The 23,684-nt window shown below is 56.7% G+C and overlaps 1 protein-coding gene across 1 annotated transcript; it reads right to left on the bottom strand.

Moving 5' to 3' along the window:
* Positions 1–87: 87 nt before the first annotated feature.
* ANO7 (anoctamin 7) lies at positions 88–23,066 on the bottom strand. Its single transcript, XM_064287378.1, has 27 exons — positions 22,952–23,066; positions 22,572–22,629; positions 20,450–20,452; positions 19,354–19,493; positions 18,634–18,741; positions 17,914–18,050; positions 16,682–16,739; positions 15,407–15,517; positions 14,736–14,901; positions 14,054–14,144; positions 12,947–13,043; positions 12,234–12,377; positions 12,028–12,165; positions 11,318–11,416; positions 11,135–11,237; positions 10,115–10,226; positions 9,779–9,833; positions 8,275–8,372; positions 7,523–7,665; positions 6,626–6,831; positions 6,282–6,424; positions 2,826–2,916; positions 2,322–2,441; positions 2,058–2,112; positions 1,707–1,849; positions 1,464–1,620; positions 88–209 (listed from the first exon to the last, which is right to left on the bottom strand). The coding sequence occupies exons 1-27, from the start codon at positions 23,057–23,059 to the stop codon at positions 88–90; spliced, it is 3,006 nt and encodes a 1,001-aa protein (XP_064143448.1). The 5' UTR covers positions 23,060–23,066.
* Between the last annotated feature and the right edge of the window lie 618 nt (positions 23,067–23,684).

Genomic DNA, 23,684 nt, shown 5'->3' on the forward strand with positions numbered 1-23,684 from the left:
GTGCAGGTGTTGCCTGACGTCCCCATGCAAGGCTTATGTTCCCTTGGGGCCAGCCTGTCTCCTTCCTTCCCAGCAGTCGGGAGGCCATCAGCTCAGGGTTGTCTGCACGGCCTCCACCACCAGCCCTATTGTGGAGCTGCTTGGTGGAGCCACTTGGTGGCCTGCCTGGAAGGGGCCCTGTACACAGGTGAAAGCGCTCAGCTGGGAGCCTTTGGGGAAAGGAGGCAGGGAGGGGTGTTGAGTGGAGGGATTGTCTCTCCTCTACCATCCCAGTTGTTCTCTGTGCCCCTCTAAGCGGGTGAGCGACATCTTCTGAGCCCAGCACGTGTTTGCCTCTTCACCCAGCAGTTTCCCTCCACACGTACCACCACGGGAGGACACGCCCAGTCCCAACAGCAGGCACAAGTCAAGAGCAGGGTGAGGCTGTCATGGGGCCCTCCTTTGGGGCAAGCAGGTCACCCCAGCAGCACAGATGGCCTCACATGAAAGGGTGGATGGAGGGAGGCCGAGGTGGGAAAGGGCCGTGCCAGGAAGGGGGGGCGGTGCACACCAGACCTCAGGGTCCCATCATGGCGGTATGTCCACTTGGTGAGAATCATGGATGCACACACTTAGGACTTGAGCATGTCCTTATTTGCGTAAACAATGCTAAGAACCTCAGAAGCACAGCAGCTGGCTGTGGACGTGTCGGTTGTGGTATTGGTCAAGCTCTTACTGTGTTCTGAGTGGTGTTCGCTGAGGCCTCACACTGCCCAGCAGGGGCACGTGGTGGTCAGGGGCCATCTTCCTGGAGAGAGAGAGGGGCCTAGTGGGCACAGCTGTGCTGGAAGAGCCTCAGAATGAAGACTGACCACCTGCATTCAGCCGCGCTCCTGGCCACCTCCCAGCGACACCCCTGGTGAGGTGCTGCTTGGTCAGATGGTGCCTGGGCAGGAAGGTAGCAGGTATGCCAAGAGCGTTGGAAAAGCCACATTTTTTTGCCAGCTTGACTCCGCTGCTAGGAATTGACCCCAGAGAAGTGCACAGAGGTGAGCACGCGTCTGTCAAGGGTGTTTATTCCAGCTCAGCTCAGTGCAAGGAGGCAGCACATGGGTCAGGCCATTTGGGCCAGGTCACAGCAGTGCCTCGCATGCGCCCAGCTTTGAAGATAATCGCACAACAGGAAAACCCTGCAAGAGGGTCACCCCACATTGCACACGGTGCCTTTCAGGCCTCTTGCTTTCACTTATCTTGATCCTGACCCTCTGTGTTTGGGGACCACTGGCTGCAGGCCTTGTGGTGGGGGGTGGTGCTGGGGACAGTGGGAGGGCTGGAAGAGGGGGGAGAGCTCCCGAGAACTCAGGGCTAGAGGCACGTGGGTGGGCAGTGGCTGAGGGGAGAAGACTGGACAACTGGCCAGGGCCCTGAGGGAAAGGCAGGGTGGCCTGAGGGTGGGGTAGGTGCTCTGTGGTGGGTGACCCTGCCATCCCAATGTTGGGGGCAGAGGTCAGTCCAGGGCCGGGTGTGGGAGGTGAAGCCCCAAAGCTGCTGGCCTCGCTGGCTGTCGCAGAGGTGGGGGTAGCGCAGGGGCCTCCAGGCGCCAAGCAGTTTCCCATCCAGGCTCTGCACTTGCTTTGCCAACTGGGTGAGGCGGGCAGAGCTTTGGCCAGAAAAAAGAGGCTGGTTCCTCAGGCTTCCCAGGAGCCCCAGCTGCTGCAGCGCATGACCTGGTGCAGCAGAGCCACCGCTGGGCACAGGCAGCCAGAGCTAGTCCCAGGGAGGGGGCCATGGGAGGGGTTGGGGTGCATGGAGCCGCATGAGGTCCAGGTGGCAGGGGAGTATGAGGAAGGAGGCCGCTGGTTTCGGGGCTCTGACGGGACAGCAGGGACATGCCGGGCAGCCCCCTACAAGCCCATGACTAGGACTTAGGAGGCAGGATGCTCGAGCAGAGGCACCAGGCCTCTGGGGACACTGAGCGAAGGGTGGAACCTGGCTTGTGTCTCCACAGCTGGGACCCCACCAGGCACCTGTGATCTGAGAAAGGGAGGGGCCGGCACCCTAGGCCTGTGGGCTCAGACGTGCCTCCGAGCCTAGGGGCCTATCGTCCTTGGCACCGTGTATCCCAAAGAGAGCCTGTGTGCAGGGAGGGCCAGGCACAGAAAGGGGTGGGTGATCAGGTTCTGGATTGAACCAAAAAAAGTAACACAACTAAAGGGGCTTGTCCCACCTTCCGTGCTGCAGCAGTGGCCCCGCCTTGGAGCCAGCCTCCCAAGGGGTGAAGGGTAGAGATGACCGGGGTGCAGGAGAGACAGCAGGAGGAACTCGGGGGCTGGGGGCCTCACCTCATTCTCAGCCAGCGCCTGCTTGGCCAGGTAGTACTCGCGCTTCACCTTGATCTCCACGGACTCGGGTATGTCGGGCACCAGGAAGTCGAGGAGTCGGCCGATGGAAAACACCACGTGCTGGAAGAAGGCCAGGTGGTGAGAGGCCCCCACCCCGCCCACTCTAACCCAAATGTGGGGCCGCTGCAGCCTGGACCCCGGGCCCTGCTACCCAGGTAAGGGCTGGGTTGGAGCGCAGCACAGGGAGGGGCAGGGCCCAAGGCAGGAGCCCACGCCCACCTGTGTGCCCATGCAACTGAGTGCACCGACATCTGCACCCTGGCTGGGACAGCCTGGGAGGGTGAACTCCACTTTTCCGGAGGGGAGAGGAGGTACAGTGAGGAGCTGTGACCAAGGACAGAGCAGAAAGCACTGAGACCTCTCCTTTCCTTGTGCTGACCATGCCCCCATCTATACCTCCCAGTGGGGGAGCCACTGGAGGAAACAGCAGATGCCTTGGGGTACCTCAAACACAATGACGAAGGCCAGGCGGATGGCCAGAAGGTTCCAGTAGGTCCGGGAGTAGTGTCCGTCATCATCCCTGAAGGCCCGGTACCTGCAGGAATCAGAGAACCCAGGTGGGACCCAGCACGAGGGTGGTCACAAGTGCCTCTGCAGTCAACCATTCTGAGCGTCCCTGCCCCAAGCCACACGCCTTCTGGGAAGACAGCCTTTTCCGTTCTTGAAACGGTACTAGTCCCTGCAGCCCGACAGCAAGGATGCAGTCAGACCAGGTGGATGTGGTCCCTGCCCTCCCGGTGGAGGCGGGGAGGACAGACCTCAGACAGCAATGCAGACAGGTGGGAGTCAAGGTGGTACCGGTGCCTGGGAGACGGGGCATGGTGCCTCTAAGGGGCTGTGTTGTGTGCTAGAAGCGAGGGTAGGGTGGCCCCCAGGGCCTCGAAGGCCACAGTGGGCACTCTGTCTTTATCCTAAGGGGAATGGGAGCCCACTGACGGATTCTGAGAGAAAAGAAAGCTGGGAGAAGTGAGCTAGGTTTTTTCCTCAGGGGCATCTGTAAGGACTGAGAAAGCTGAGCACGACAGGCACAGCTTTGCTGTTACACTTTAAAGCCCGTCACTTGGATTGGGACCCTGAACGGCTACACTCTGGGGTAAAGATAAACCAGGACTAGACCTGCCTGCCCTTCAAGGCCAAGCCCAAATCATCCCAGTCCCTGAAAGTGGATGGAGATGATCTGGGTTTGCTCTGCCCCAACTACCTAATTAAAACAAAACAGCATTCTTCCTTAAGAAAGATAAGATTATTCTAGACCTCAAATCATTTTTAATTTCGTAATCAAGGTCTGACACATGGGGGGGGGGTAAGATCAGGCACACGAGGAGACAAGAAAAGGTAACCAGAAACAGACCCACAGGGGATCCAAAATAGGGGTTTATCAGACAGACTTTAAAATACCATGTTTGAGGCCAGTTCTGGCTATGCTCTGGACAAAGTGCAAAAGTACCTGAGGACTCTGAAAAGTAAACACAAGCAGGTGGATTGTGGAGGGGTGCAGCCCATTTTTCCCCTTTTCTTTGAGGCTTTATCTTAAGGTCAGCCCCAGTCAGTGAGCAGCGTGGTGGAACAATGATACAGATGGCTGCAACTCCGAGAAGTCCAGGAGAACTGGAAAAAGGGGCCCCTGAAGGCCAGAGCATATGGAGGAGTCCTGGGGAGGACAGTGCTGGGCCCCCTAGTTCTGCATAAAGTCCGCACCCCGAGGCTCACTCCTGACCTGCACATATTCAGGACACCAACAGCCAACACATCACAGGCTTAAGCTGAACTGGGATCGGCACCACTTCCCACGAAAGTGAGACAACTTGGAGGCTCTGGAGCCTCCCTCCATGCGAGTCAGTGCCCTTGGAAGCTAAGCAATCTACCTCCTTTACTGATGGCAGTTCACCAGAACAGGGCCCAGCTCTTGTCTGGAGGGCTACAGCTTTGCGGCTGATTGACCATAAGATCCTGATGGAAGAAGGTAAGAGCAAATTGGCTTCAGGGGGGGGAATTGCAAGCTGTGTTCTTGGCTGTTATGGAAGAACTGAGGGCCACCAAAATTCATGGTATGAGTTTACATCAGTCCATGGGCTATGGCCAATGGCCAGGAAAGTGGGTTACAGACAAATGGACCATTAAAAGCTCTCCGGTCTTAGGTCTTGCCCTATGGACATCCCTTTGGAAATTAAAGGAAGACACAATGTGCATTGAAAGAACCTTCTCCAGGGACCAGAAGGAGACTGGAACCACAAGTAAAGGCTTTAATGTACTCCCTACAAATAGCCATGAAAAGAATGGTCATGAAATGAGTGGTCATGGGGGAACCCAGGCCATGCAGCGCTAGACTGAACAAGGTCCTAGACTGTTAGCACAATAGGAGGCAACAATTGCAAAGCACAATCGGACATACCCCAGGGGCGAAGGGGTAGCATAGAGTTGGCATTGCCTGCATCATCCGGAGGGTCCAGATGGGTTAACTGGTATGAAAACACATCTGGGACCTGGTTTTGCATACCAGTCACGGAGGCCAGAGCTAATACAACTAACAGATTGTATCAGTTTGGACCACCAGATTACCTCCTCTGATAGACGGGCCCAATTCACAACACACGCTGTATCACACTGGCGAAGAGACCCACTTCAGCGGTCACATCATATTCCTTATCATCCCAGAGTAGTGGCTTCACAGAAAATCAGAACAGACCCAAAGCCTGCCAAAACGGTGAGAGGTACCAAAAGAGAAGCTAACAACCACGTACAGAAAAAGTAACTCCAACCTTGTTCTGCTTCAGGTTTTCAAAAACACAGATGAGGAAACTCTTCCTAACTCGTTCTGTAGGCTACCATGACTCCGAAATCAGAGACAGACACCACAAGAAAATACAGACCAAATATGCCTTATGAGTATGGATGCAAAAACCCTTAACAAAATACTAGCGAACCAAATCCAACAGCCTATTTAAAGGACTATACACCATGATCAAGTGGGATCTATCCCGGGAATGCAAAGGAGGTTCAACATTCGAAAGTCGATCAGTGTCACACACATCAACAGAACAGAGGAAAACAACCACGTGATCATCTCAGTCGACATGGAGAAGGCATCTGACAAAATCGAAATGCGCTTTCATGATAAAAGCACTCAACAAGTTAGAAATAGAAGGGAAATTCCTCAGCCCGATTAAGGGCATTTATGAAAAACCCACAGCTCACATCATCTCAACGGAGGGAGAGTGAGAGCTTGCTGTTCAAGAGCAGGAACAAGGCAAGAAGGGCCGCTCTCATCACTGCTGTTGGGTCGTGCACTGCAAGCTCTCGCGGAGCAGCTGAGCAAGAAAAGGAAATAGAGGGTGTTGAAATCAAGGAGGGAGAAGGAAAACTCTCTCTTTTCACAAACGATCCTATATAGAACACCCCAGAGAATCCACAAGAAGCTACCAGAGCTAAGTGAAGTCAACAAAGTGGCAGGACGGTACAAGGCCAACAGCAAAAATCAGTCAGGTTTTTGTATGTCAGCAATGAGCAATCTGAAAAGGAAATGAAGGAAACAAGTCCCTTGACAGTAGCATTTAAAGAATACATTCGACCAAAGAAGTCAAAGACGTGTACATTAAAAAGGATAAAACATCACTGAAAGGAGCAAAGAAGAGCTAAGCAAATGGAAGGACATTCTGTGCTCATGGGTGGCAAGACAATGTTGCTAAAATGTCCCTAATACCTAAAAAAAAAAAAAAAAAAAGCGACCTGAAAAGGGAAATAAGCCTATACCGTGAAAGGAATGGATTGTAATCACACCCCTTCACCCGGCGGTATTAGCCGATGTCGCAGAAGTCCTGCAGAGGGCCGGGGCCCTTCCCTGTCCTCGTCCCCCACTCCCCTCGGGCGGGCGCCTCCCGTGTCCCCCACGCGGGGCCTGACCGGCAGGTGCGGTTGTGCGCGGCGGCGAAGGCGGGCGGGGCGCGCGCCAGGGTGAAGTTGACGAAGCCGCGCAGGTCGCGGGCGCAGGTCCACTGGTAGTAGACGCGCGGCAGGAAGTCGGACGCGAAGGCCAGCAGGAAAGCCTGGGGGGGCGGGGCGGGCGCTGGGGGGTCGGTCCCGAAAGCCCCGTCCCGCGCCGCACCTCGGTGTCTCGTCTCCCTCGCCTCCACCCTGTCTCTCCGATTCTCCTGGCTCCCCCAGGAGGCCGCGTGAGCCCCACCCCCCTCTCCCCGACCATCCCTCCCTGGCCACCCCCGTTTAGGGCCCCTCTGGGTCCGGCTCACGTTGCTGATGACCGCCAGCTGGGTGATGGCCGCCAGGATGTGGAACCAGATGCCGATGTCCTGGGCGCGCTCGGCCACCGGGCGCCGGCGCTCGCAGACGAACTTGCGCGCGTCCAGGCGAATCTCCACCCAGTTGTTGAGCAGCGCGAAGAGCGGCGCCAGTGGGCAGGCGGCCACGAAGATGGTGACAAAGCCGAACTGCAGCACTGCAGGGCAGGAGCACCCGGGTCACCGCTGCGCCTGGCGTCGGCTGTCTGCACTAGCCGCCCCTGGCCACGAGGACCCTCTGATGGCCACAAACCCTTCGCAGGCACCCTTCCGGAGGCCCCGGGACATCCTTTCCTGTGCACATCTGCCCAGCTTCCCTGGCACCCACGCTGAGTCTCACTCAGCCCCTCTGCAACCCCTGCTTCCCTCTAAGCCCCTCCTCCTGCCCTTATTCATCCTGTAGCAAGGCGACACCTGTTGGGTCAGTAAAGAGTGTGGGCACTAAGGAAGTTTCTGGAGAAAATCAGCTGCAACCTTTTATCTTGGAGGTTCTCCCCCACCTGCTCTACCGAGTAGTCTGCTTCTCCCTTGCCACAGGAGGCTCTGGCCATGCTTTCTGGGGCGGTGGGGAGATTAGGCCACTTCAGGAGAGCCCCGTCAGCTGCCCCAATACTCCACAAAGCCTCTGCCCATAGCACCGTCCCCTCCCATCTTTGGCTGACTTTTCTGGGTGCCCCTGCCCCACCTGATCCATCTTTCCTTCCCGGTTCTGGGCAGGCCTGGCTCCAGCAGGACCCTCTGTCCCCATCCCCACCCCCAGAGGCCTAAAGGTTCAAGGCTGACCTCGACAGGGTCGTGGCACCCCTCCCTGCCCACCAGGCCGGCCATGGCCACTGACATGGCTCATACCCATTTCGAGGTACTCATCGAACAAGCCCTCGAAGGGCAGAAGCACATAGTCGGCCTCCCAGGGGGCCTGGTCAGCCTCTGCCGATGCCCCCGCCTTCCTCTTGGAATGGAGCCGGAACCTCTGCCACCAGCCTTGAAGCTTCCTGGAGGAGGACAGATGGGAGAACGTTCCCTGTTCTTCCAAGGGGGTCCTCGTGTCTGCTCCAATCAGGTGGGAAGATGGTCAGGGGTGGCCCAGGGTGGGTCTGGGCTCAGGAGGGCTCGGGGAGGGTCGAGGCTTTCACAGGATGGACTTCATGAGGGTCTGAATCCTCTCTGGGGTGTGGGGGCTCCCCTCTTCTGCCCTGCAGTGCCCTACAGACATCAGCTTTGCTCTCTTGCGCTTAGGGGTGGGTTCCTCAGGGGAAGGCAAAGAGGGGTGAGGGCTGCGTCAGGGTTGGGGGGCAGACACCATGGGAGCACATGCACAGGTGGGCTTCTTTAATGTCACTGTCCAGCCCCACGCCCTCTGGATACTCAGCTGCCCCCCATTTCCTCCTTCTAGTGCTGCCTTGGAGGCCGGGGGAACCGACGGGGGTGGGGAGAGGGGAGGTGGGGCCATCACCCAGCTGTGCGCCCAGGACCTCAGTCCCTCCAGCTAGAACAGGTCCAGGGCTGTGACTGTCTCCCAGCAAGCTCCACAGCATGGGTGAGGGCATCACAGAGCCCGTGGCGGGGGGGTGAGGGGGTGGCTGGGAGGGCAGGGGACTCACGGGACAAGGATCTCCTGCACATTATTGATGATCTGCTTGCCCACCATGATGACCAGGAGCTCCTGTGCCAGCTCGATGAGGCAGCCCCCAGTTGCACACTGCAGCAGCAGGGCTTCTGGTCAGCTTGAGGGGGGACCAGCCCTTGTATCCACCGACCTCCATGTCCTCCCCCCTTCAGAAGGGCCTTGGGCTCCTTGAGGACTGCAGAGACCCCCCACTTGCTCTGAGCCCCCAGTCTAGCCGACTGACCATGCATGCAAACGGCCACAGGGGCACTGCTGTGTGTGCCTCATGGACCACTTGTCGTTGGGGACCCCCATGGGGTCACGTGGGGCTTCTCTAGGCTCCAGCTCTGGAGAGTAACCGAGATACAGGCCCTACCATCAGCACCCGACTCTGGCCCAGCCCAAGCCAGTGAGAGGTGGCCTGGGGCTCTTAGCCAGAGTCCTAGGAAAGCAGCTGGGCCCAGGGCGCTGAGCTGGAGGGTGTGGGCATGCACTGAGGGTGTTAGGGAGAACCCAACAGAAAACATGGCAGTGCTGGGGGAGGCGGTGCAACGTTGTTCAAGCACCTGGATCTAGCCACACCTGAAGCCCCTAAGTCCTGAACTCTGCACATGAGCCAATCAAGCCCCCCTTTTTGCTTAAGTTTGAGTTGGGAAATTTTCCTGGTAACTGAAAGCTGCATGCTCCATACGGTTGCAGTCACACCCATGAGATTGAGCCCCACAGCACTCATCCCTGGCTCTGTGGTCCTGGAAGTCCCTCCCTCGTCAAGTTGGGTCGTGGCCCAGCCCTGTGGAAAGCTTCTGTCCTCCCACCTCCTCAGCAGAAAGGAGACCTTCTAGGTGAGGTGCTGCTGGAGCGTCACCATGTTCCTTGGCCCAGCCCAGAGGCCCCGTCCAATGGTTCCAGACACACCCGCCGCAGGCCCTCCACCTGGGTGAGGTGTGTGCTACCTTGTCTTGGGCCACCCCACAGGATAGAGCTCAGGGCCCACAGGCTGACTCCTCCTGAAGGCCCCCTAGGTGTCTGCTGCCCACTCCCTGCTTTCCTGCCCACATCCACTAGTCTCTGTCTCGGGGTTGGCCCTGAAATACAACAGGTGCTTCCTCCTCCCCCAAACCCTCTGCACTTTCTGAAAACACGGCCTCATCCCCGGCTTTTACAGTCGTGAGGTCAAGACAAGCGCAGCCCTCTGGTGCTGATGGGGTTGGAGACAGCAGGGGGATCGAGCCCTGGGAGAGACACCGGCCTCAGGGCCTCTGCCCTCCCGGCTGAGCGCCCCAGGGGCTGGTGGTTTGTCACAATGGCACAGACTCATCCATGTTAATGTGGGGAAAGGTGTAGACGGCTGTTCCCAGTGGGGGTCTGGGGGCAGAGTGGCGACGTGGCCGAGGTCCCAGTGGACAGCTGGGAGGCTGGCATCTGGCTTTGTGGGGTGGGGGGTATAGGGAGACCCTTACAGTCTGTGTGTGTGTCGGATTCGTTCTGGGCACACTCACCTCCTCGTTGCGGACCCCAAACAAGGTGTGATAGTTGCCTGGGTAACCCACAAACCTGCAGTGAAATCAGGGTCCCGCAGTCACCAAGTAGGGGGACTCCACTGGGTCTCCTTCCTGCAGCCCACCCACCCTTCCCTGGACCTGGGGCAACCTGGCAGGTGGGAACCACGTGCTCCGCCTGGAATCCAGGCTGGGAGACAGTCCAAAGTCGGAGTCTGCTTTCCCCAGGTGGACTGGGAGGAGGCGGCCAGTACGGCCCATCCCCCCTCCCCGGCCTTGTGTCCCCTCCCTCTCCCAGTCCCTGGACCCCAGGTGAGAGGAAGAGGTGGCGCAGACCTGCCCTTGAAGAAGGCAATGTAGATGGGCGAGGAGTAGAAGTTGACAAATTGGAAGATGAACACTTTGAGGGTGAAGGCATCCTCAAACTTGGTCTGCGTCCGGTGCATCTCTGCACACAAAGAACTGGCTCAGGCCCATCCCACTGCAGAAGCAAGGGAGGGCGTGGCCAGGGAGTTGGGGGCCAAGGGGCGGGGCCACAGGGGTCAGGGAGGGCGGGCTGCAGGGAGGGCAGGGCCGCAGGGGCCCCACTGCACACATGTACACACGTATACACACGTGCATACATACATACACACACATATGGCGTAGTGGTTAAAAGCTATGCTGCTAACCAAAAGGTCAGCGGTTGGAATTTACCAGGCGCTCCTTGAAAACTCTGTGGGGCTGTTCTACGCTGTCCCCTAGGGCCACTATGAGTCAGAATGGACTTGACGGCAACGGGTTTTTTTTTTTTTTTTTATATGCACACATACACATATAAAAAAACACACACAAATATGTACACATACATATATATACACACACGTACACATTTTTTCACCACACCAAAGACTCTGCTTCTAGGGATGGCTGGCATCTGTGTCTCTCCCAACCCCACAGCACCTTCCTACAGAATCAAAGCCTCTTTTCAAATTTACAGTCCCTGGTCAGGATGGATGACCCTGTCAGCAAGGTAAGCACGGGCTGACTTGTGCTTACTTACTAATCTGTAGTGCACACTTTCACATGGGTTTCGCCAGATCTTTCGTGCTTAACTTGCTTATTGGGTAATCCGCCTGTGCGTAAACATACATACACATATATACAACATGCACAAATATATGCGCACGCGGGCACACACACACACACACACACAAATATCACAGAGAGCCAAACCCCAGCCTGCAGCCCCCGAGCAAACGTGTGCCCGGCTAGGGGCTGTTTGGGGCCACATTGGGGCTGTTGGTAGGCCCTCTGGGGAAGGGTCATCCACTTAGGAGTGACGGTCGAGTCCATCCGGTTGGGGGCCCAGCTCACCCCAGCGCGTCAGGACGTGGGCCAGGCCCACGTAGAGCTTGGAAAGAATAAGGATGAAGACGAGGTTCACCACGGAGCCCGTCAGGCTGGCGATGCGCGATGCCTGGTGGGAGACGGCCTGGTCAGCACAGGGCCAGCACGTGGTCAGCGTCCCCACCTTGCCCGGTAGGAGCAGGACCTCACCCAGGCTGCTAGGAGGGTGTTGTCCGACCTGGACACCAGGATGGCCATGATGGCTCGGTACAGGATGATAGACACGAGGCACATGACCACCACTGCCACCTGTAGGGCACGGGACGCAGGATACAGGGGTGCTGGATGTGGCCACTGGCCCCCCTAGCCCTCCATGTCCACCAGCCTCAGTGCTTCCTCCTCCAGTAAGCCTCCCTGCTCCCCTCTTCAGCCTCGCCCGTGACCCCAGGCTGTGGTCTGCCCCCTCTGTGTGGGTCATCAGGCAGAGGTGGGGTTGGGCAGAGACTGCCTTTACAATTGCGGGATGGGGGGATGACTTTGGTGCATCAAGGGAGTTCATCATGGCTTTGTTCTCGATAGTTTGTGTTGCTGAACACCAACCCCCCCCCCCGCCCCCTGAAGTTCACTGGCCCTAAACTGGGAACTCCTGCTGCTTCAGAGGGGAGGGGGCTCCTATAGGAAGCCTCTTGGCCACCACTCCAGCCACCCTCCCAGGCTGAGGCAGGAATGGTGGCTCTGAGGCTGGGGTTGTCCTTGCTCTCTGTCTTTGGGTCCCCAGGCAATCTCCGAGGGGAAACCTCCCAGAGCCCCCTGACCCCACAGCCCAGCCCCTTCTGGCCCCCTGCCACCCAGCACCCAGGGCCTTTCAGGGGCAGTGAGGTCTTGGAGTCCTGAGGGCAGGGGTGGAGGGCAGCAGGTACCATCATCAGGACTACCACAGAGCCAGCCAGCATGCGGCTTGCGCGGCTCCCCGCGGGGAAGTAGGGCTCCTCCTCGCCAGTGATGGGGTTCACGGACGTTGTGGGGGCTGCAGCGGCAAACTGGGGCCGGGGCCTCTCCTGCAAGGGAGTGGGTCTCAGCAGGGCCCCAGGAGGGCCAAGCAGCGTACGCACCCTGCTGTCCTCACCTCCATGTCCTCGTAGTCCGAGCAGCCCCAGCGGTAGGCCAGCGTGGCACTCTTGCGTTTCCAGTACTCCAGCAGCAGCACCGCCCAGAGTGCCATGAAGAGGCTGAAGAAGACGGTGCCCCCGTGGTCGAAGAGCCGGCCAGCCTGCGGGGGCGGAGAGAGTGCCCGGGCTTCCTGCCCACCCCTCCTCCCCTCCCTCTGAGCTGTGCCTTCAGGACATGTTCCGGGGTGCTGGTGGATGTGGGGTGCTGGGTCCAGTGGGTGGGGTGTGGCAGCTGCTGTTCACACGGAAAACCTCCAAACTGCAGGCTGGGCCATGCGTGGGCAGGGAGTCTTGCCCCCGGGGTCTCCCACCGGGGCCCTTAAGTGGGGAGTTCTGCCTGTACCCCGAGAGCTTCGGGGTTACCTGTCTCAGGCAGGCTGAGGGGATCCCTGTACCCTCGGGAAGCCCGAACTAGAAGGTCAGGTGGTGGGGGAGCTGCACGCTGATCTTGGTTAGTTATACACAGTAAAGATGGCAACAGTAAGTGCTGAAATGCCACGTGCAGGCCTGCAAGAGCGCTGGGAGGCAGTGCCAGTCTTGGCCCCGGGCACAGGGGAGGGAGAGGAGGCCCCGCATTTAGAGGGTGACCCAGAGGGGGTCAGGAACAGAACCCGAGGCATGCCGCCCGCCCTGCCCCACCCTGGCTCCCCCCGACCCCCACCCCTCTTACCTGGACCAGGGCACAGGCACTGGAGAGCAGCCAGAAGGGGCAGTCTGAGCACAGAGGGCACATCAGGAAGCTGTCGGTGCTGCCGCACAGCTCCTGCCTGCAGAAGGGGGGCTGCAGAGCTGGGGGAGCTCTCCCACCCCCGGCCAGCCCCGGCTTTGCCCGCTCCCCCCACTGCTGCCTTTGCCAGGCCTAAGTCTCATGAAAAAATAGTTGTTTAAAAATGAATGCAAAGGTGAAAAGGTGAGGGGTTGCCGGGGTTGGGGGGCAGTGGATGGACAAGGGAAGCACAGGTCCTTTTCAGGGCAGTGACACTGTTTTGTATGTAATGGGGGACACGTGGCATGACTTATTTATCCAAACCCACAGGACGGTACAAGGTGAACCCTCATATGAACGAGAGACTTCATTGTAACACACGTACCACACGAATGCAACATGTTAGCAACAGGGGAAGCTGCAGGGGCAAGACCTATGAGCTCCCGTACTTTCTCTGCAACTTTTCTGTAAACCTAAAACTGCTCTAAAAAATAGACTCCGTTTTTAAAAACACGCAGTGACTAGTTTTGAGGTAACATTCTGAAATTTCCACTCCCTAACAAAGTAGAATCCAAACCCAAACACTAATTCACTGTAAGAAAATTAAACAAGGTGGTAAGAAACGAGAGGAGAAATGAAGGAACTTGGGGCAGGCAGGCCTCCCAAAAGCCACCTGCAGCCATATTTGGGAAGCATGTCTGCTTTGGTCTGACCCTAACCCAGGGCCAGTGGCACGTATTCATGGGGACCCTTTGAGGGGAGGGTGCCCAGGTGCCCACGGAGCGGCCCTCCCTCTTTTACACCCAGGAGGAGCCCTAGAGAGAAGAGGGCTCCGTGGGAATTTCAGGAACCTCCAGTCACCCATCCTTGTGGTGCCGATGGGGTGGGGGGCGAGGGCGGGCAGTATCAGCCCAGGGCACACTTGCCCACCTGTGTCAGCCTCTGGGACACCCTCAAGGGCAGGGACATGTGTCCACTCACCCCCATCCCCACCTCTGTGCACAGGTCTGGCTCTGGGGGTCCCTCCACCACCAGGAGACACAGGACAAGGCCTGGGTTGAGGGCACTCACGTGGGTGTGTCTGAGAATACCATGAAACAGCCCACCAGGATCACCAGTGTGCCCACCACAGCTGCTGGCAGGAGCCAACCTGTGTAGAACCCTGCAGGGGGCTAAGGTCAGTGTCAGGGACCCAGGTGGGGAGAGAAGGCCAGGGGTCAGTGTCAGGGAGCCAGGTGGGGGGAATGCTGGGGTCAGCCAGCAACCTGGTGGGGGGGGTGCAGGAGGTTGGTGTCAGTGGCTCAGTAGGATGTTCTAGGGGGGCACACGTGCTGTGTTTGTGGAAGAGAAAGGATGGAAAAGGAGGTCTGGAGCACAGAACAGGAGCGGGTGGAATGGGGCGGGAGGGAGCCGAAAGCAGAGATGGAAGGAGTCAGAGAGCGGGGGGACCTGAAGGGCCTGCCCGTGGTTGCCCAGGAGGCGGCCTCTCTTGGAGCAGGGGGGCAGGTAGGTGGTGGGCAAGTTCTGGTGGGGCTTCACGGGACCATTTGGTGGGCCAGGACTGGACAGCAGGAGGAGGGACTGGGGACCCACACAGCAGCAAGTGCTCGGTGACAGTGTCACAGCCGCAGGAAAGGGTCATGAAGGTGGGCTGGGGAGGGGCTGCAGCAGGGTGGAGTGGCACTGGACCATGGGGCAGGCCTCCTTCGAGAGGACCATGCCTGGGGCGGGGTCGTGCCGAGGGCAGACTCACCTAGCCAGGCGAAGTAGAGTGCCACCTTCTCCCCGAAGTACCTGCACACGTGGTCTAGAGGCTGGTACTTGTTCCACTTGCCCCAGCGGGCCCAGTGCCGGCAGAGGACCTGGCGCTGGTTGAGGGCCTGGGGCTGTGGCCCCTCAGGGGGCGGCATGAAGGGGCCCTGGGGACAAGGGGGTGGTCAGGGCAGGGGCTCTACAGGGCTCTTACAGGGACTCATATGGACCACCTGGGCACCCTGTGGACACGTGGGGCTGTGGGGATCAAGGCTCAGAGGAGAGAGGCCAGCCCACGGTCACCCCGACTCAGGCTGGCTGACACGGGGCAGAATCTAGCGCAGCCCACCCCCCACATCCACGGGAGAAGGGCTGTCTCAGCACTCTGTCCACCTCCACCGGGTGTGGGTTTTGTTAGTGCTTACCCTACCCTGCTGGCCACCAAGTCCGTCAGCCAACACCCAGGCAGCCTCCCCTCCTCACGGGCGCTGCACTAGGTGCAGGGGCCCAGGGGGCCAGTCACATGCCCGCCCTGCAGCACACAGGGCAAGGCCCCACTGACCCCGTCCCCTGGGGTAGAAAGCAGGACCCAGGGGGTCCTCCTCACCCAGGGACACACTCCCATGCCCAGGCACGAGCTCCAGCCTCCACAGCACTCCTCCCAGGACTCACATCATGGAGGGGGAAGGCCGCCCGGAAGACCCCCTCTGCCAGCAGCTGGTCAATCCCAAACAGGCCCTTCTTCTCGTGGCCATACGGTGTTTTGGCCAGGATTTCAAACAGCTGTGTGTGGGGTGGGGGGACAGCCCCGGTCACTGTCGTGTGATGGTAGGCTGGGGCAGATGGCAGTGAGGGTGCTAATGGCGAGGATGGCAAGCCCATCGCAGCTGGGGCCCAGCTCCTCCTGGGGCCCAGCTCTTCCTGGGGCCCAGCTCTTCCTGGGGTCTCCTCCCTCCACAAACCCTCTGGGCAGTGACAGTCACTGCTCCACATTACAAGCAGAGAAGCTGAGACTGTCACACAGGTCATCAGAGTTACGGCAGAACCTGACCCGGCCCCTGGTGCTCACAGCTCCTCCAGGCGGGAGTGCACGCCACCACATTCCAGGGTCAGTCCATGTCAGGAGTGGACACCCTCTGGCCCGGGCCACCCACGGGGCGGCAAATGTCCTTGGTGGCTTCAGTGGCCAGCAGAGGGGGGCAGGGGCTCCCTGGCAGGCCTGTCCTGGCTACTTCTTGACCACAGACAGCGGAACACCCCTGGACAGGATGCCTGACCTGTGTCATGTGACCCTGGCTCTGTCCCCACCAGGGATGCTGCAGCTGCAGGGGTCTGCAGCTCCTTCCTCATCTGCCAGTGGGGCCCACCCCGACCAGGTCTAGGGGTTCGCTGTCCTTGGCTGTCTGTCCCACAAGTCTATCCACCCAATAGCTAGGCTCTGGGGTATCTGGAGGTTCCACTGGGCAGCTTCGGCATGTCCACCACACCGTCCCCCCATCCTGGCCATCTCCCCTCTGTGCAGTGTGGTGAGGGGCAGCCTCTGAGAGTGGGGTCTTCATTTCTGTGGGCCTCAGCCCCCAGCCCTGAGGCTGTAGCCCCGTGATCACTCATGACACTTCCTGCTCCATGGAGGCCTCTGCTTCCAACTCTGGGGCAGGAAGACTGCTCAGAGGGGGCTCAGGGCTCAGGGCTCAGTGCTCAGGGTTCAGAGAGGGTTCAGGGCTCAGGCTTAGGTTTCAGGGTTCAGAGAGGGCTCAGGACTCAGGGTTCAGGACTCAGGGCTCAGGGTTCAGGGTTCAGAGAGGGCTCAGGGTTCAGGGCTCAAGGCTCAGGGCTCAGGGCTAAGGCTCAGGGCTCAGGGTTCAGGGTTCAGGGTTCAGGGTTCAGGGTTCAGGGTTCAGGGCTCAGAGTTCAGGACTCAGGGCCTGCACCAGGGCCCCCACTCACAATCTGGTGTCTCTTGGTGCTGGTGAAGAAAGTGTCCTGGTTGTCACTTCCGAGGAACCTGCGGCAGGTGAGAGCGCTGAACTCTGGTTCACGGGCATGCGTGGGGCTCGCACATGCAGGATCATATGCACACGCACGTGCACACAAATGTGGGAGTACATGCGCACAGGAGTTGCATACCTGGGAACAAGCACGCATGGAGCACATGCACACGGGAGCACATGCACCAGGGAGCACATGACAGGCCCACAGACCTGCACACACATGCTCATGCATGCCTTCAGACCCCCCGCCCTGACGCCTGGTGATGTAACTGATGCCTGACTTGTCATTTCCTCCCCAGATGCCACAGAAATCCTTGCACCTACCCCTCCAACACCTCTCTTGTTCTGTTGTACGTAGGGTCGCTATGAGTCGGAACCGACTAGACTGCATCTAACAGCAACGCCCCTCCAGCAGGGAGGAGAAAAGTGGAGCCACATGCCCTTCCTTGCGCTGCCCTGGAGCTCCAGCACAGGACCACACTGGCTGGGGACAGCTGATGGTGGTGGTGGCCGTGAGGACCCACGATAGAGCAGAGGGCCCTCGCTGGGATGCCAGAATCCGGGGGGCACCGTGGGTGGGGGCAGAGAGATGGAGGTGGAATTTCCACCTCAAGGTAGGCCGTGAGACCATGTGGGGGGGTCTTTAGTGCCGGTCACCAGCACCAGCCCTTGCAGTGTGGACTCAGGGAAGGAGGGCTTCCCACCCTGCGTCTGTGTGTGGCCACGTGACCAGCTTTGTCCAGTGTGCGTGGACGTGGCTCAAATCACTTCCAGGGAGAAGCTCCTGGAGCTGCGTGGACTGACCACACCGTGTCCTGCACCTTTGGTCATGGTGGCTGTGACAAGGGAGCCACTGTGCATGGGGCCTGAGAGACTGTGATGACAGGGACCCTGACCCGCAGGAGATGGACCTTGTGGTGTCCAGCACTGAGATGGGGGTGTTTGCAACCTAACCAACACACTCTGACTGTTGCAGGGGCTTCTAGAAATGGCCAGCCAGTACAAGAGCTGGCCCACCTGAGTTCATGCTTCCTGGTGAGAAACCCCAGGAAAGGTGAGGGCTTCAGGGAAGTTGGGTATTGCTCACACACTCATTGCTTCTTTCTTTCATGTACGCATTCACCCCAGTGCTTCTGTCCACAAAGGGCACTGTCCAAGGCCTGCCAGTGGCCTGGGGGCCACCCTTACCTGGGCAGCTTGCTCACTTTGAACTGGCAGGAGTAGTACTCTGGGGGCACGTTGGGCACCTCCTCCTGCAGGATGTTGGGGATGCCCAGGGCTGCCAGCAGGCCTGCTGACCAGTTGGAGGCCTGATTGGGCAACTCCTGCAAGGAAACACCACTAGGCAGGGTGGGGGCGGGGGTTGTGCACATTCAAAAACTGGGCAGCAGGCAAAAGGGCCCTGACTCCCTGCCCAGCTTGGACCTGCTGCGGGAGTGTTGGGAGCAGGCAAGCCCCTTCCCCTAGCGGCCTCAGGCTCTAGGGGCTGCTCAGCTGTAGATTCTGGGACTGAGGCCCCTCCATGCAGGAAGACACAGAGGAGGAGCCACTTGGTCCAGCCCCCTGCCAGGGTAGTCAAAGTCAGCCACATGGGGGTGACAGAGATGCCCAGAGGTTCTAGGAGCCACTCCCTCCAGGCATATTTCCAGCCAGACCAAGCAGCCCCACACTGACCGCCCCAGGGCAGTGCCAGGCCCTCAGCAGGGGTCTGCGGGGTCTGGGCCCCAAGTGGACCAGGTGGCCAGCCTAAGCCTGTCCAGCACACACTGTGAGCCCCACCCAGCTCGCCTCAGTGGGAGGATGTGATCGAGAGCCCTCCTGGTTGTTGGCATTGGCAGCTGCTCCCAGTAACAGTCGCTTGGGCTTGGGACTTTGAGACCCTCCTCTGCTCTGTGTATCCCCAGGTACCTGCAGGGGCAGCTTCAGGCGCAGGTCTTCCGCATAGTAGCAAAGCACAGCCCAGGGCGCACTGAGGAGAATGTAGTGCACCGCCATGTCCTGGTCCTGGACATCATGCTGTGGGGACGAAGGGGCTGTGTGAGAGCTTGAGGGAGTGCATGTGTGCATGTGGTATGCATGCGAATGCGTGCATGTGTGTGGGGTGAATGCACATGTATGTGAATGCACGTGTGTAGACATGTGGCAGGCACTTCTGGAGCCATGGGGGTGGGCTGGCCTGGGGACTTTCAGTTCCATGGACAAATCTTCCTACTGAGCACGTGACTGTTTTACAAAGACCTTTCTTTAACCCACACGTTAACTCTCACACTAACAGATCACCACGTGTCACAAGCTATTAACGCTTCATTTAAAATGCTGTCCTCTCTATTTTGGTGGGAAATGGAGAGAAAGTCCTCCTTGCATGGCTTGCCCACACACAGCTTCTACTCTCTGCTTCCAGACAAGAGGTGCTGTCTATCCGAGCCGCTGCAGACGGGGTGAGAGGCAGCATGGGGGAAGGGCACGCCTCCTGTGGTCAGTGGTTCCCAGCCACAGGGAACTCAGTGAGGGGCATTGCATAGCATAGAGCAGGGTATCAGGGCTCTGGATGCCACACCCTGAGGAGGGGTCTGAGGTCACTGAGCAGAGGCAGGGACCAGGGCTCTGCCCACAACTGATCCCATGTACCTGGTCCACATGCAGCCCAGCTGCCTGGAGGCTATCCAGAAAGTTCTGGCGCCATGCCCTGTGAATGTCTGTTTTGTCTCTGGTGGAGCTGTCCTGCTGCCGACTCAGCCTCAGGTCTTCCTCCCAAACAAGGACGAAGTCTGTTGAGAGCCGACAGGGACAGAGGCAAGGAGGTCAGGCTAACGTGGGGTGCCCGGCCCAGGGAAGGGCTGTGCGTCTCAGCAGGGACACTCAGATTCTCGTGGGGAGTTGGAGTCCAGTGCTTGGATGCTCTGTTCCTCCCATGCATCCAACTTTATGGTTTGTAAATTATATATAATAAAGCTATTGAAAAATACTATTGATTATTTAAAGCAACAATAACAGCAATGTTGCTTGGAATTTATAAAATACCTAGAAGTAATGTGTGACATCAATAGAAAGAAAAAGTGGGAGGGGTAAGTGGAGTCAAAGTATTGTAAGTTTATTTTGTAATTTGTAACGCGATAGAAGTACAATTTTAAGGTAGATTGGAATAAGTTGCAATTTTGTAATTTGGCGAGTAACCATGAAAAGAATGACACAAAAGGTATAATGATAAAGTAACACAGTAGATAAATTGAATAATGAAAAAAATATTTGATCAATACAAGAGAAGGCAGGGAAGGAGAAATATACAAATGAAGAATAGATGGGATAAATAGAAAAAAACAGCAAGATGGTTGTCTTAAACGCAACTATATTGGTAATTACACTAAGTGTAAATGAACTAAACACTTTGATTAAAATGTAAAGATTGTCAGGCTGGATGATAAAAAAGAAGACCCAATTATAAGCTGTGTACAAGAAATACATATATATTTTTTTAAGTTTGATTTGAAAAATTATGGTAAAAATGCTCAGCAAACCAAAAAAATTGAGATTCTCCTTAATCTGATTAAAAAAACACAGAAAACCCCTCCATGTATACATATATATGTATATGTATGTGTGTGTGTACAAAAAAAATTTTTTTTGTGTGTGTGTGTGTATATATACGTATATATATATATACGGAGCCCTGGTGGTGCAGTGAAGTGTTTGGCTGGTAACCAAAAGGCCAGGAGTTCAAATCCACCAGCTGCTCTTTGGAAACTCTGTGGGGCAATTCTACCATGTCCTATAGGGTTGCTATGAGTCGGAATCAACTCAATGGCAATGGGTTTGGTTTTGGTTTACATATATATGTATATATAAAATAAAATCAGAAGACTTTGAAAGAAAAAAAACTGTTATTTGTGAGCAACATGATAGTGTTGATAGAGCATAAAAAAGAATCTACATGCTATTTGAATTAAGTGAGTTTAGGCAAGGTCATTATATACAATCTCAATAGTAAAAAAACTCAAATTATTTCAAAATAGTTGTGACAAATAGAAAATGAAAAAAATTTAAAGCAGTAACATTTACAATACCATTTAAAAATCCACTACCTAGGAATACATCTACTAAAAGAGGAGAAAGATCTCCTTGAAAACAACAAAGCTTTGACCAGAGAAAGTAAAACACATCTAAATAAATGGAGCAATATACCATCTTCATGGATAGAAAGACTCGATAGTATAAATATATCAGGCATACCCTACCCCTTTTCAAACAAAACAGAACAAACAAAACCTAATAAAAATGTTAAATATCAGATAAAATAGACTTTAAGACAAAAAGCATTGTTATAGGTAGAGGCACAATTTTCTAGGAAGATGTAATAATTGTAAACTTTTATGTGAAACTACTAAGCAAGTAACTGTTGTTTCTAATACAACATAGTTAAAAAAATATGCAAAGTTTGTAAATGAAGGAACCACAAGGAGAAACTGACAATTGCACCATTATGGAAGAAGACTGTAAGGTACTTGTGCCAGTAATTGAAAGACATGAAAAGACAAAAAATAACAAGGATGGATGGATGGAAAGATTTGAACAAAGCTGTGAGTAAGACCAATCCAGTGGAAACGTAGAGAGCCCTGAACCCAGCAATTCTAAGCACATGTGTAAAACTGGACCATAAAGCAAGATGACTATTTTCAAAAAGTATCATGGAAACCCCCCCCTTTGCACAAATGCAGTTAAATTAGAAATTAGTTTTAAAAAGAACTAAAAAAAAAAAAATTGTGTATTTGGAACTAAAAATTATACTTTTAAACATTTTATGGCTCATGGAGAAATTATAAAGAGTTATAAAGAAATAGAAAATATTTAGAATTAAATAATGAAAATGTCAAAATTTGTGTGAAAATTTGAGGGAAATTTATTGCCTCAATTCCAGTATCAGAAAGGGAGACTGAAAATTAATAAGCTAAGCATCAAACTAAAAAACATCAGCATCAGCTCGAGATTAACAAAATAAACCTAAAGAGGTGAGCAGGGAGGAACCCCCAAACAGAGCAGAAAGCACCGAGATAGCAGGCAATGCTTGTGGGGGGCGTGCTCATCGTGGGTCTGGGTCCTGATCTCAGCCCAGGTTATCAGAGTGAGTGACACTATCCCAGGAGACAGGTGGCCCTACAACTCTTGAAAAATAGGGAATTTGGGATTGGTCCTAAACTGCCAATTGGCAGGGGGGTAGAGGTGTGGGAAGAGGGTGGAGTCGGGGAAACTGTCACAGGCAGAGAGCAGAGAATTGGCTCCAGGAATCTTCTAGAAAGTCTGCAGCCTGCAGCGGTGGGAGTTGCTGCCCGCTGCTGCCAGGGACTGGCCTACAGACTTGCGCACGTGAGCCTGAGGGACACCGGGGGTCAAGGGTGCTTGCAGTGCAGAGGCGCCAGAGGGAAATCCAGGTGCAGGGACCTGATTAGCTAGAGGACAGCATCTGTCCGTCTGTCCATCTGTCTGTGTGTGAGGTCTTTTACTGCAGGAAAGGGGCCTGGCCCTCAGTCCCGCCCACTTGGACAGGCCCACACCTTCCTCATTCAGTTGTTTATTCATCCATTCATCCATCAACAATCCCATCCTCAGAGAGCTTGCATTTTAGAGGAGGAAATAGACAGAAATCAAATAAGCAAGTATGTATGGAACATGTTAGGTGGTGGAGAGGGAGCGGTGGGGGCACACGAGGGTGAACCTCCCACTCCTGCAGTCCCCCAGGGTGGGTTTGCTCACCATGAGGCCCCAAGCCTGCCCCCAGCACAGCACTTGGCAGGAAACTGTCCCCACCCCCATGGCCAACACAGGCGGGGCTGACAGGTGTGGGAGGGGCTCACCGATCCTGGGCTTGGCTGGGCTCCCTACCCTGCAGGCGTCCGCTGGGGGTCCACTAAGCTGGAAGGGAAGGAGGAGATGTTGGCCTCTGACTGTGAGGACCACCCCCACTGCCCCAGCCACATCCCGCCACCCAGGGTCAGAGAGGAAAACGTGGGCAGGGGAGCAGGGGGGCTCCCAGGGTCCAGGGGCTGCGGGCAGGCAGCCAGAGGGCCAGGGCCCTCCATCCTCCCTACAGACCTCCAGGAACCTCTGAGTGCCCGGCCTGGGCGGGGGGCAAAGGCCAGGAGCCTGGCCATGAGCCAGGGGTGCTCACCCTTGGGGACTTCAGGGACCCCGCCCCACCCGGCTACCCTGTCTGTGTGCGTCTTACTTCAGATACACCTGCCGCGTGCAAGGCTGTGCTCCCGTAGGACTCCCCTTTCTCTGCCCCGGGGACCACGTCGATCAGAACAGCGCTGTCCTCCTCCCGGGCCCGACGCCGCAGCATCCCGCTCCTGCCTCAAGCAGACCAGGGCGCCCGAGGGCAGAGGGACATGTGAGACTGGACCTTGTGCCCCCCAGCCTCCCCTGAGCGTCTCCAAAGCCCCCGAGGGCTGAGGGACGTGTGAGACCTGGCCTTGTGCCCCAGAGCCCCACCCCCAGTATCTCCAAGGCTCTGAGAGCTGTTTCCCAGGTAAGAGGGTGCCAAGCCCACAGCCCTGGGGTCAGGCCTGCGAGTGTGGGAGATCCCCAGACAGGAGCAAACGGAGGCGATGGGCACCGGGAGGCCTGGCCCCACAGCTTGTTCATCTGTCTGTCAGTTCCCCGAGGCCGTCCACTCCTCTAGCTTTTGTGGGATGGGGGACCTGGTTGGGCCAGAGGGGCCCCTTTGTACCACAGACCCCCTGCTTGCTCACCTGCGGTGGGCAGCACCTCCAGGGCCACTTGCCTGTGCTGTCCTGCCTGCGGGTCTCACACTAGGACCCCAGGACAGGATGGTGAGGGGGTGGCACATCTGGGACACCCTGGGTCCTCACAGAGGGCTGGTCTGGCCATGCAGACCCTGCGTCCCAGTCCCCTGAGCCTCTCCCTTCAGGCCTTTTTGTCTCTCTGTGGGGACAGTGCCACCGTTT

This window comes from Loxodonta africana, chromosome 6, assembly GCF_030014295.1.
Source record: "Loxodonta africana isolate mLoxAfr1 chromosome 6, mLoxAfr1.hap2, whole genome shotgun sequence".
NCBI classification, from domain to species: Eukaryota; Metazoa; Chordata; class Mammalia; order Proboscidea; family Elephantidae; genus Loxodonta; species Loxodonta africana.

Coding starts and splice junctions, on each gene's coding strand:
- ANO7 (XM_064287378.1), bottom strand. CDS start 23,059: ATGCTGCGGCGTCGGGCCCGGGAGGAGGACAGCGCTGTTCTGATCGAC. Junction 14,902..15,406: donor CGGCCTTCCCCCTCCATGAT/GTGAGTCCTGGG, acceptor CCTTGTCCCCAG/GGCCCCTTCATGCCGCCCCC. Junction 11,238..11,317: donor ACACCCTCCTAGCAGCCTGG/GTGAGGTCCTGC, acceptor GTCTCCCACCAG/GCATCGCGCATCGCCAGCCT.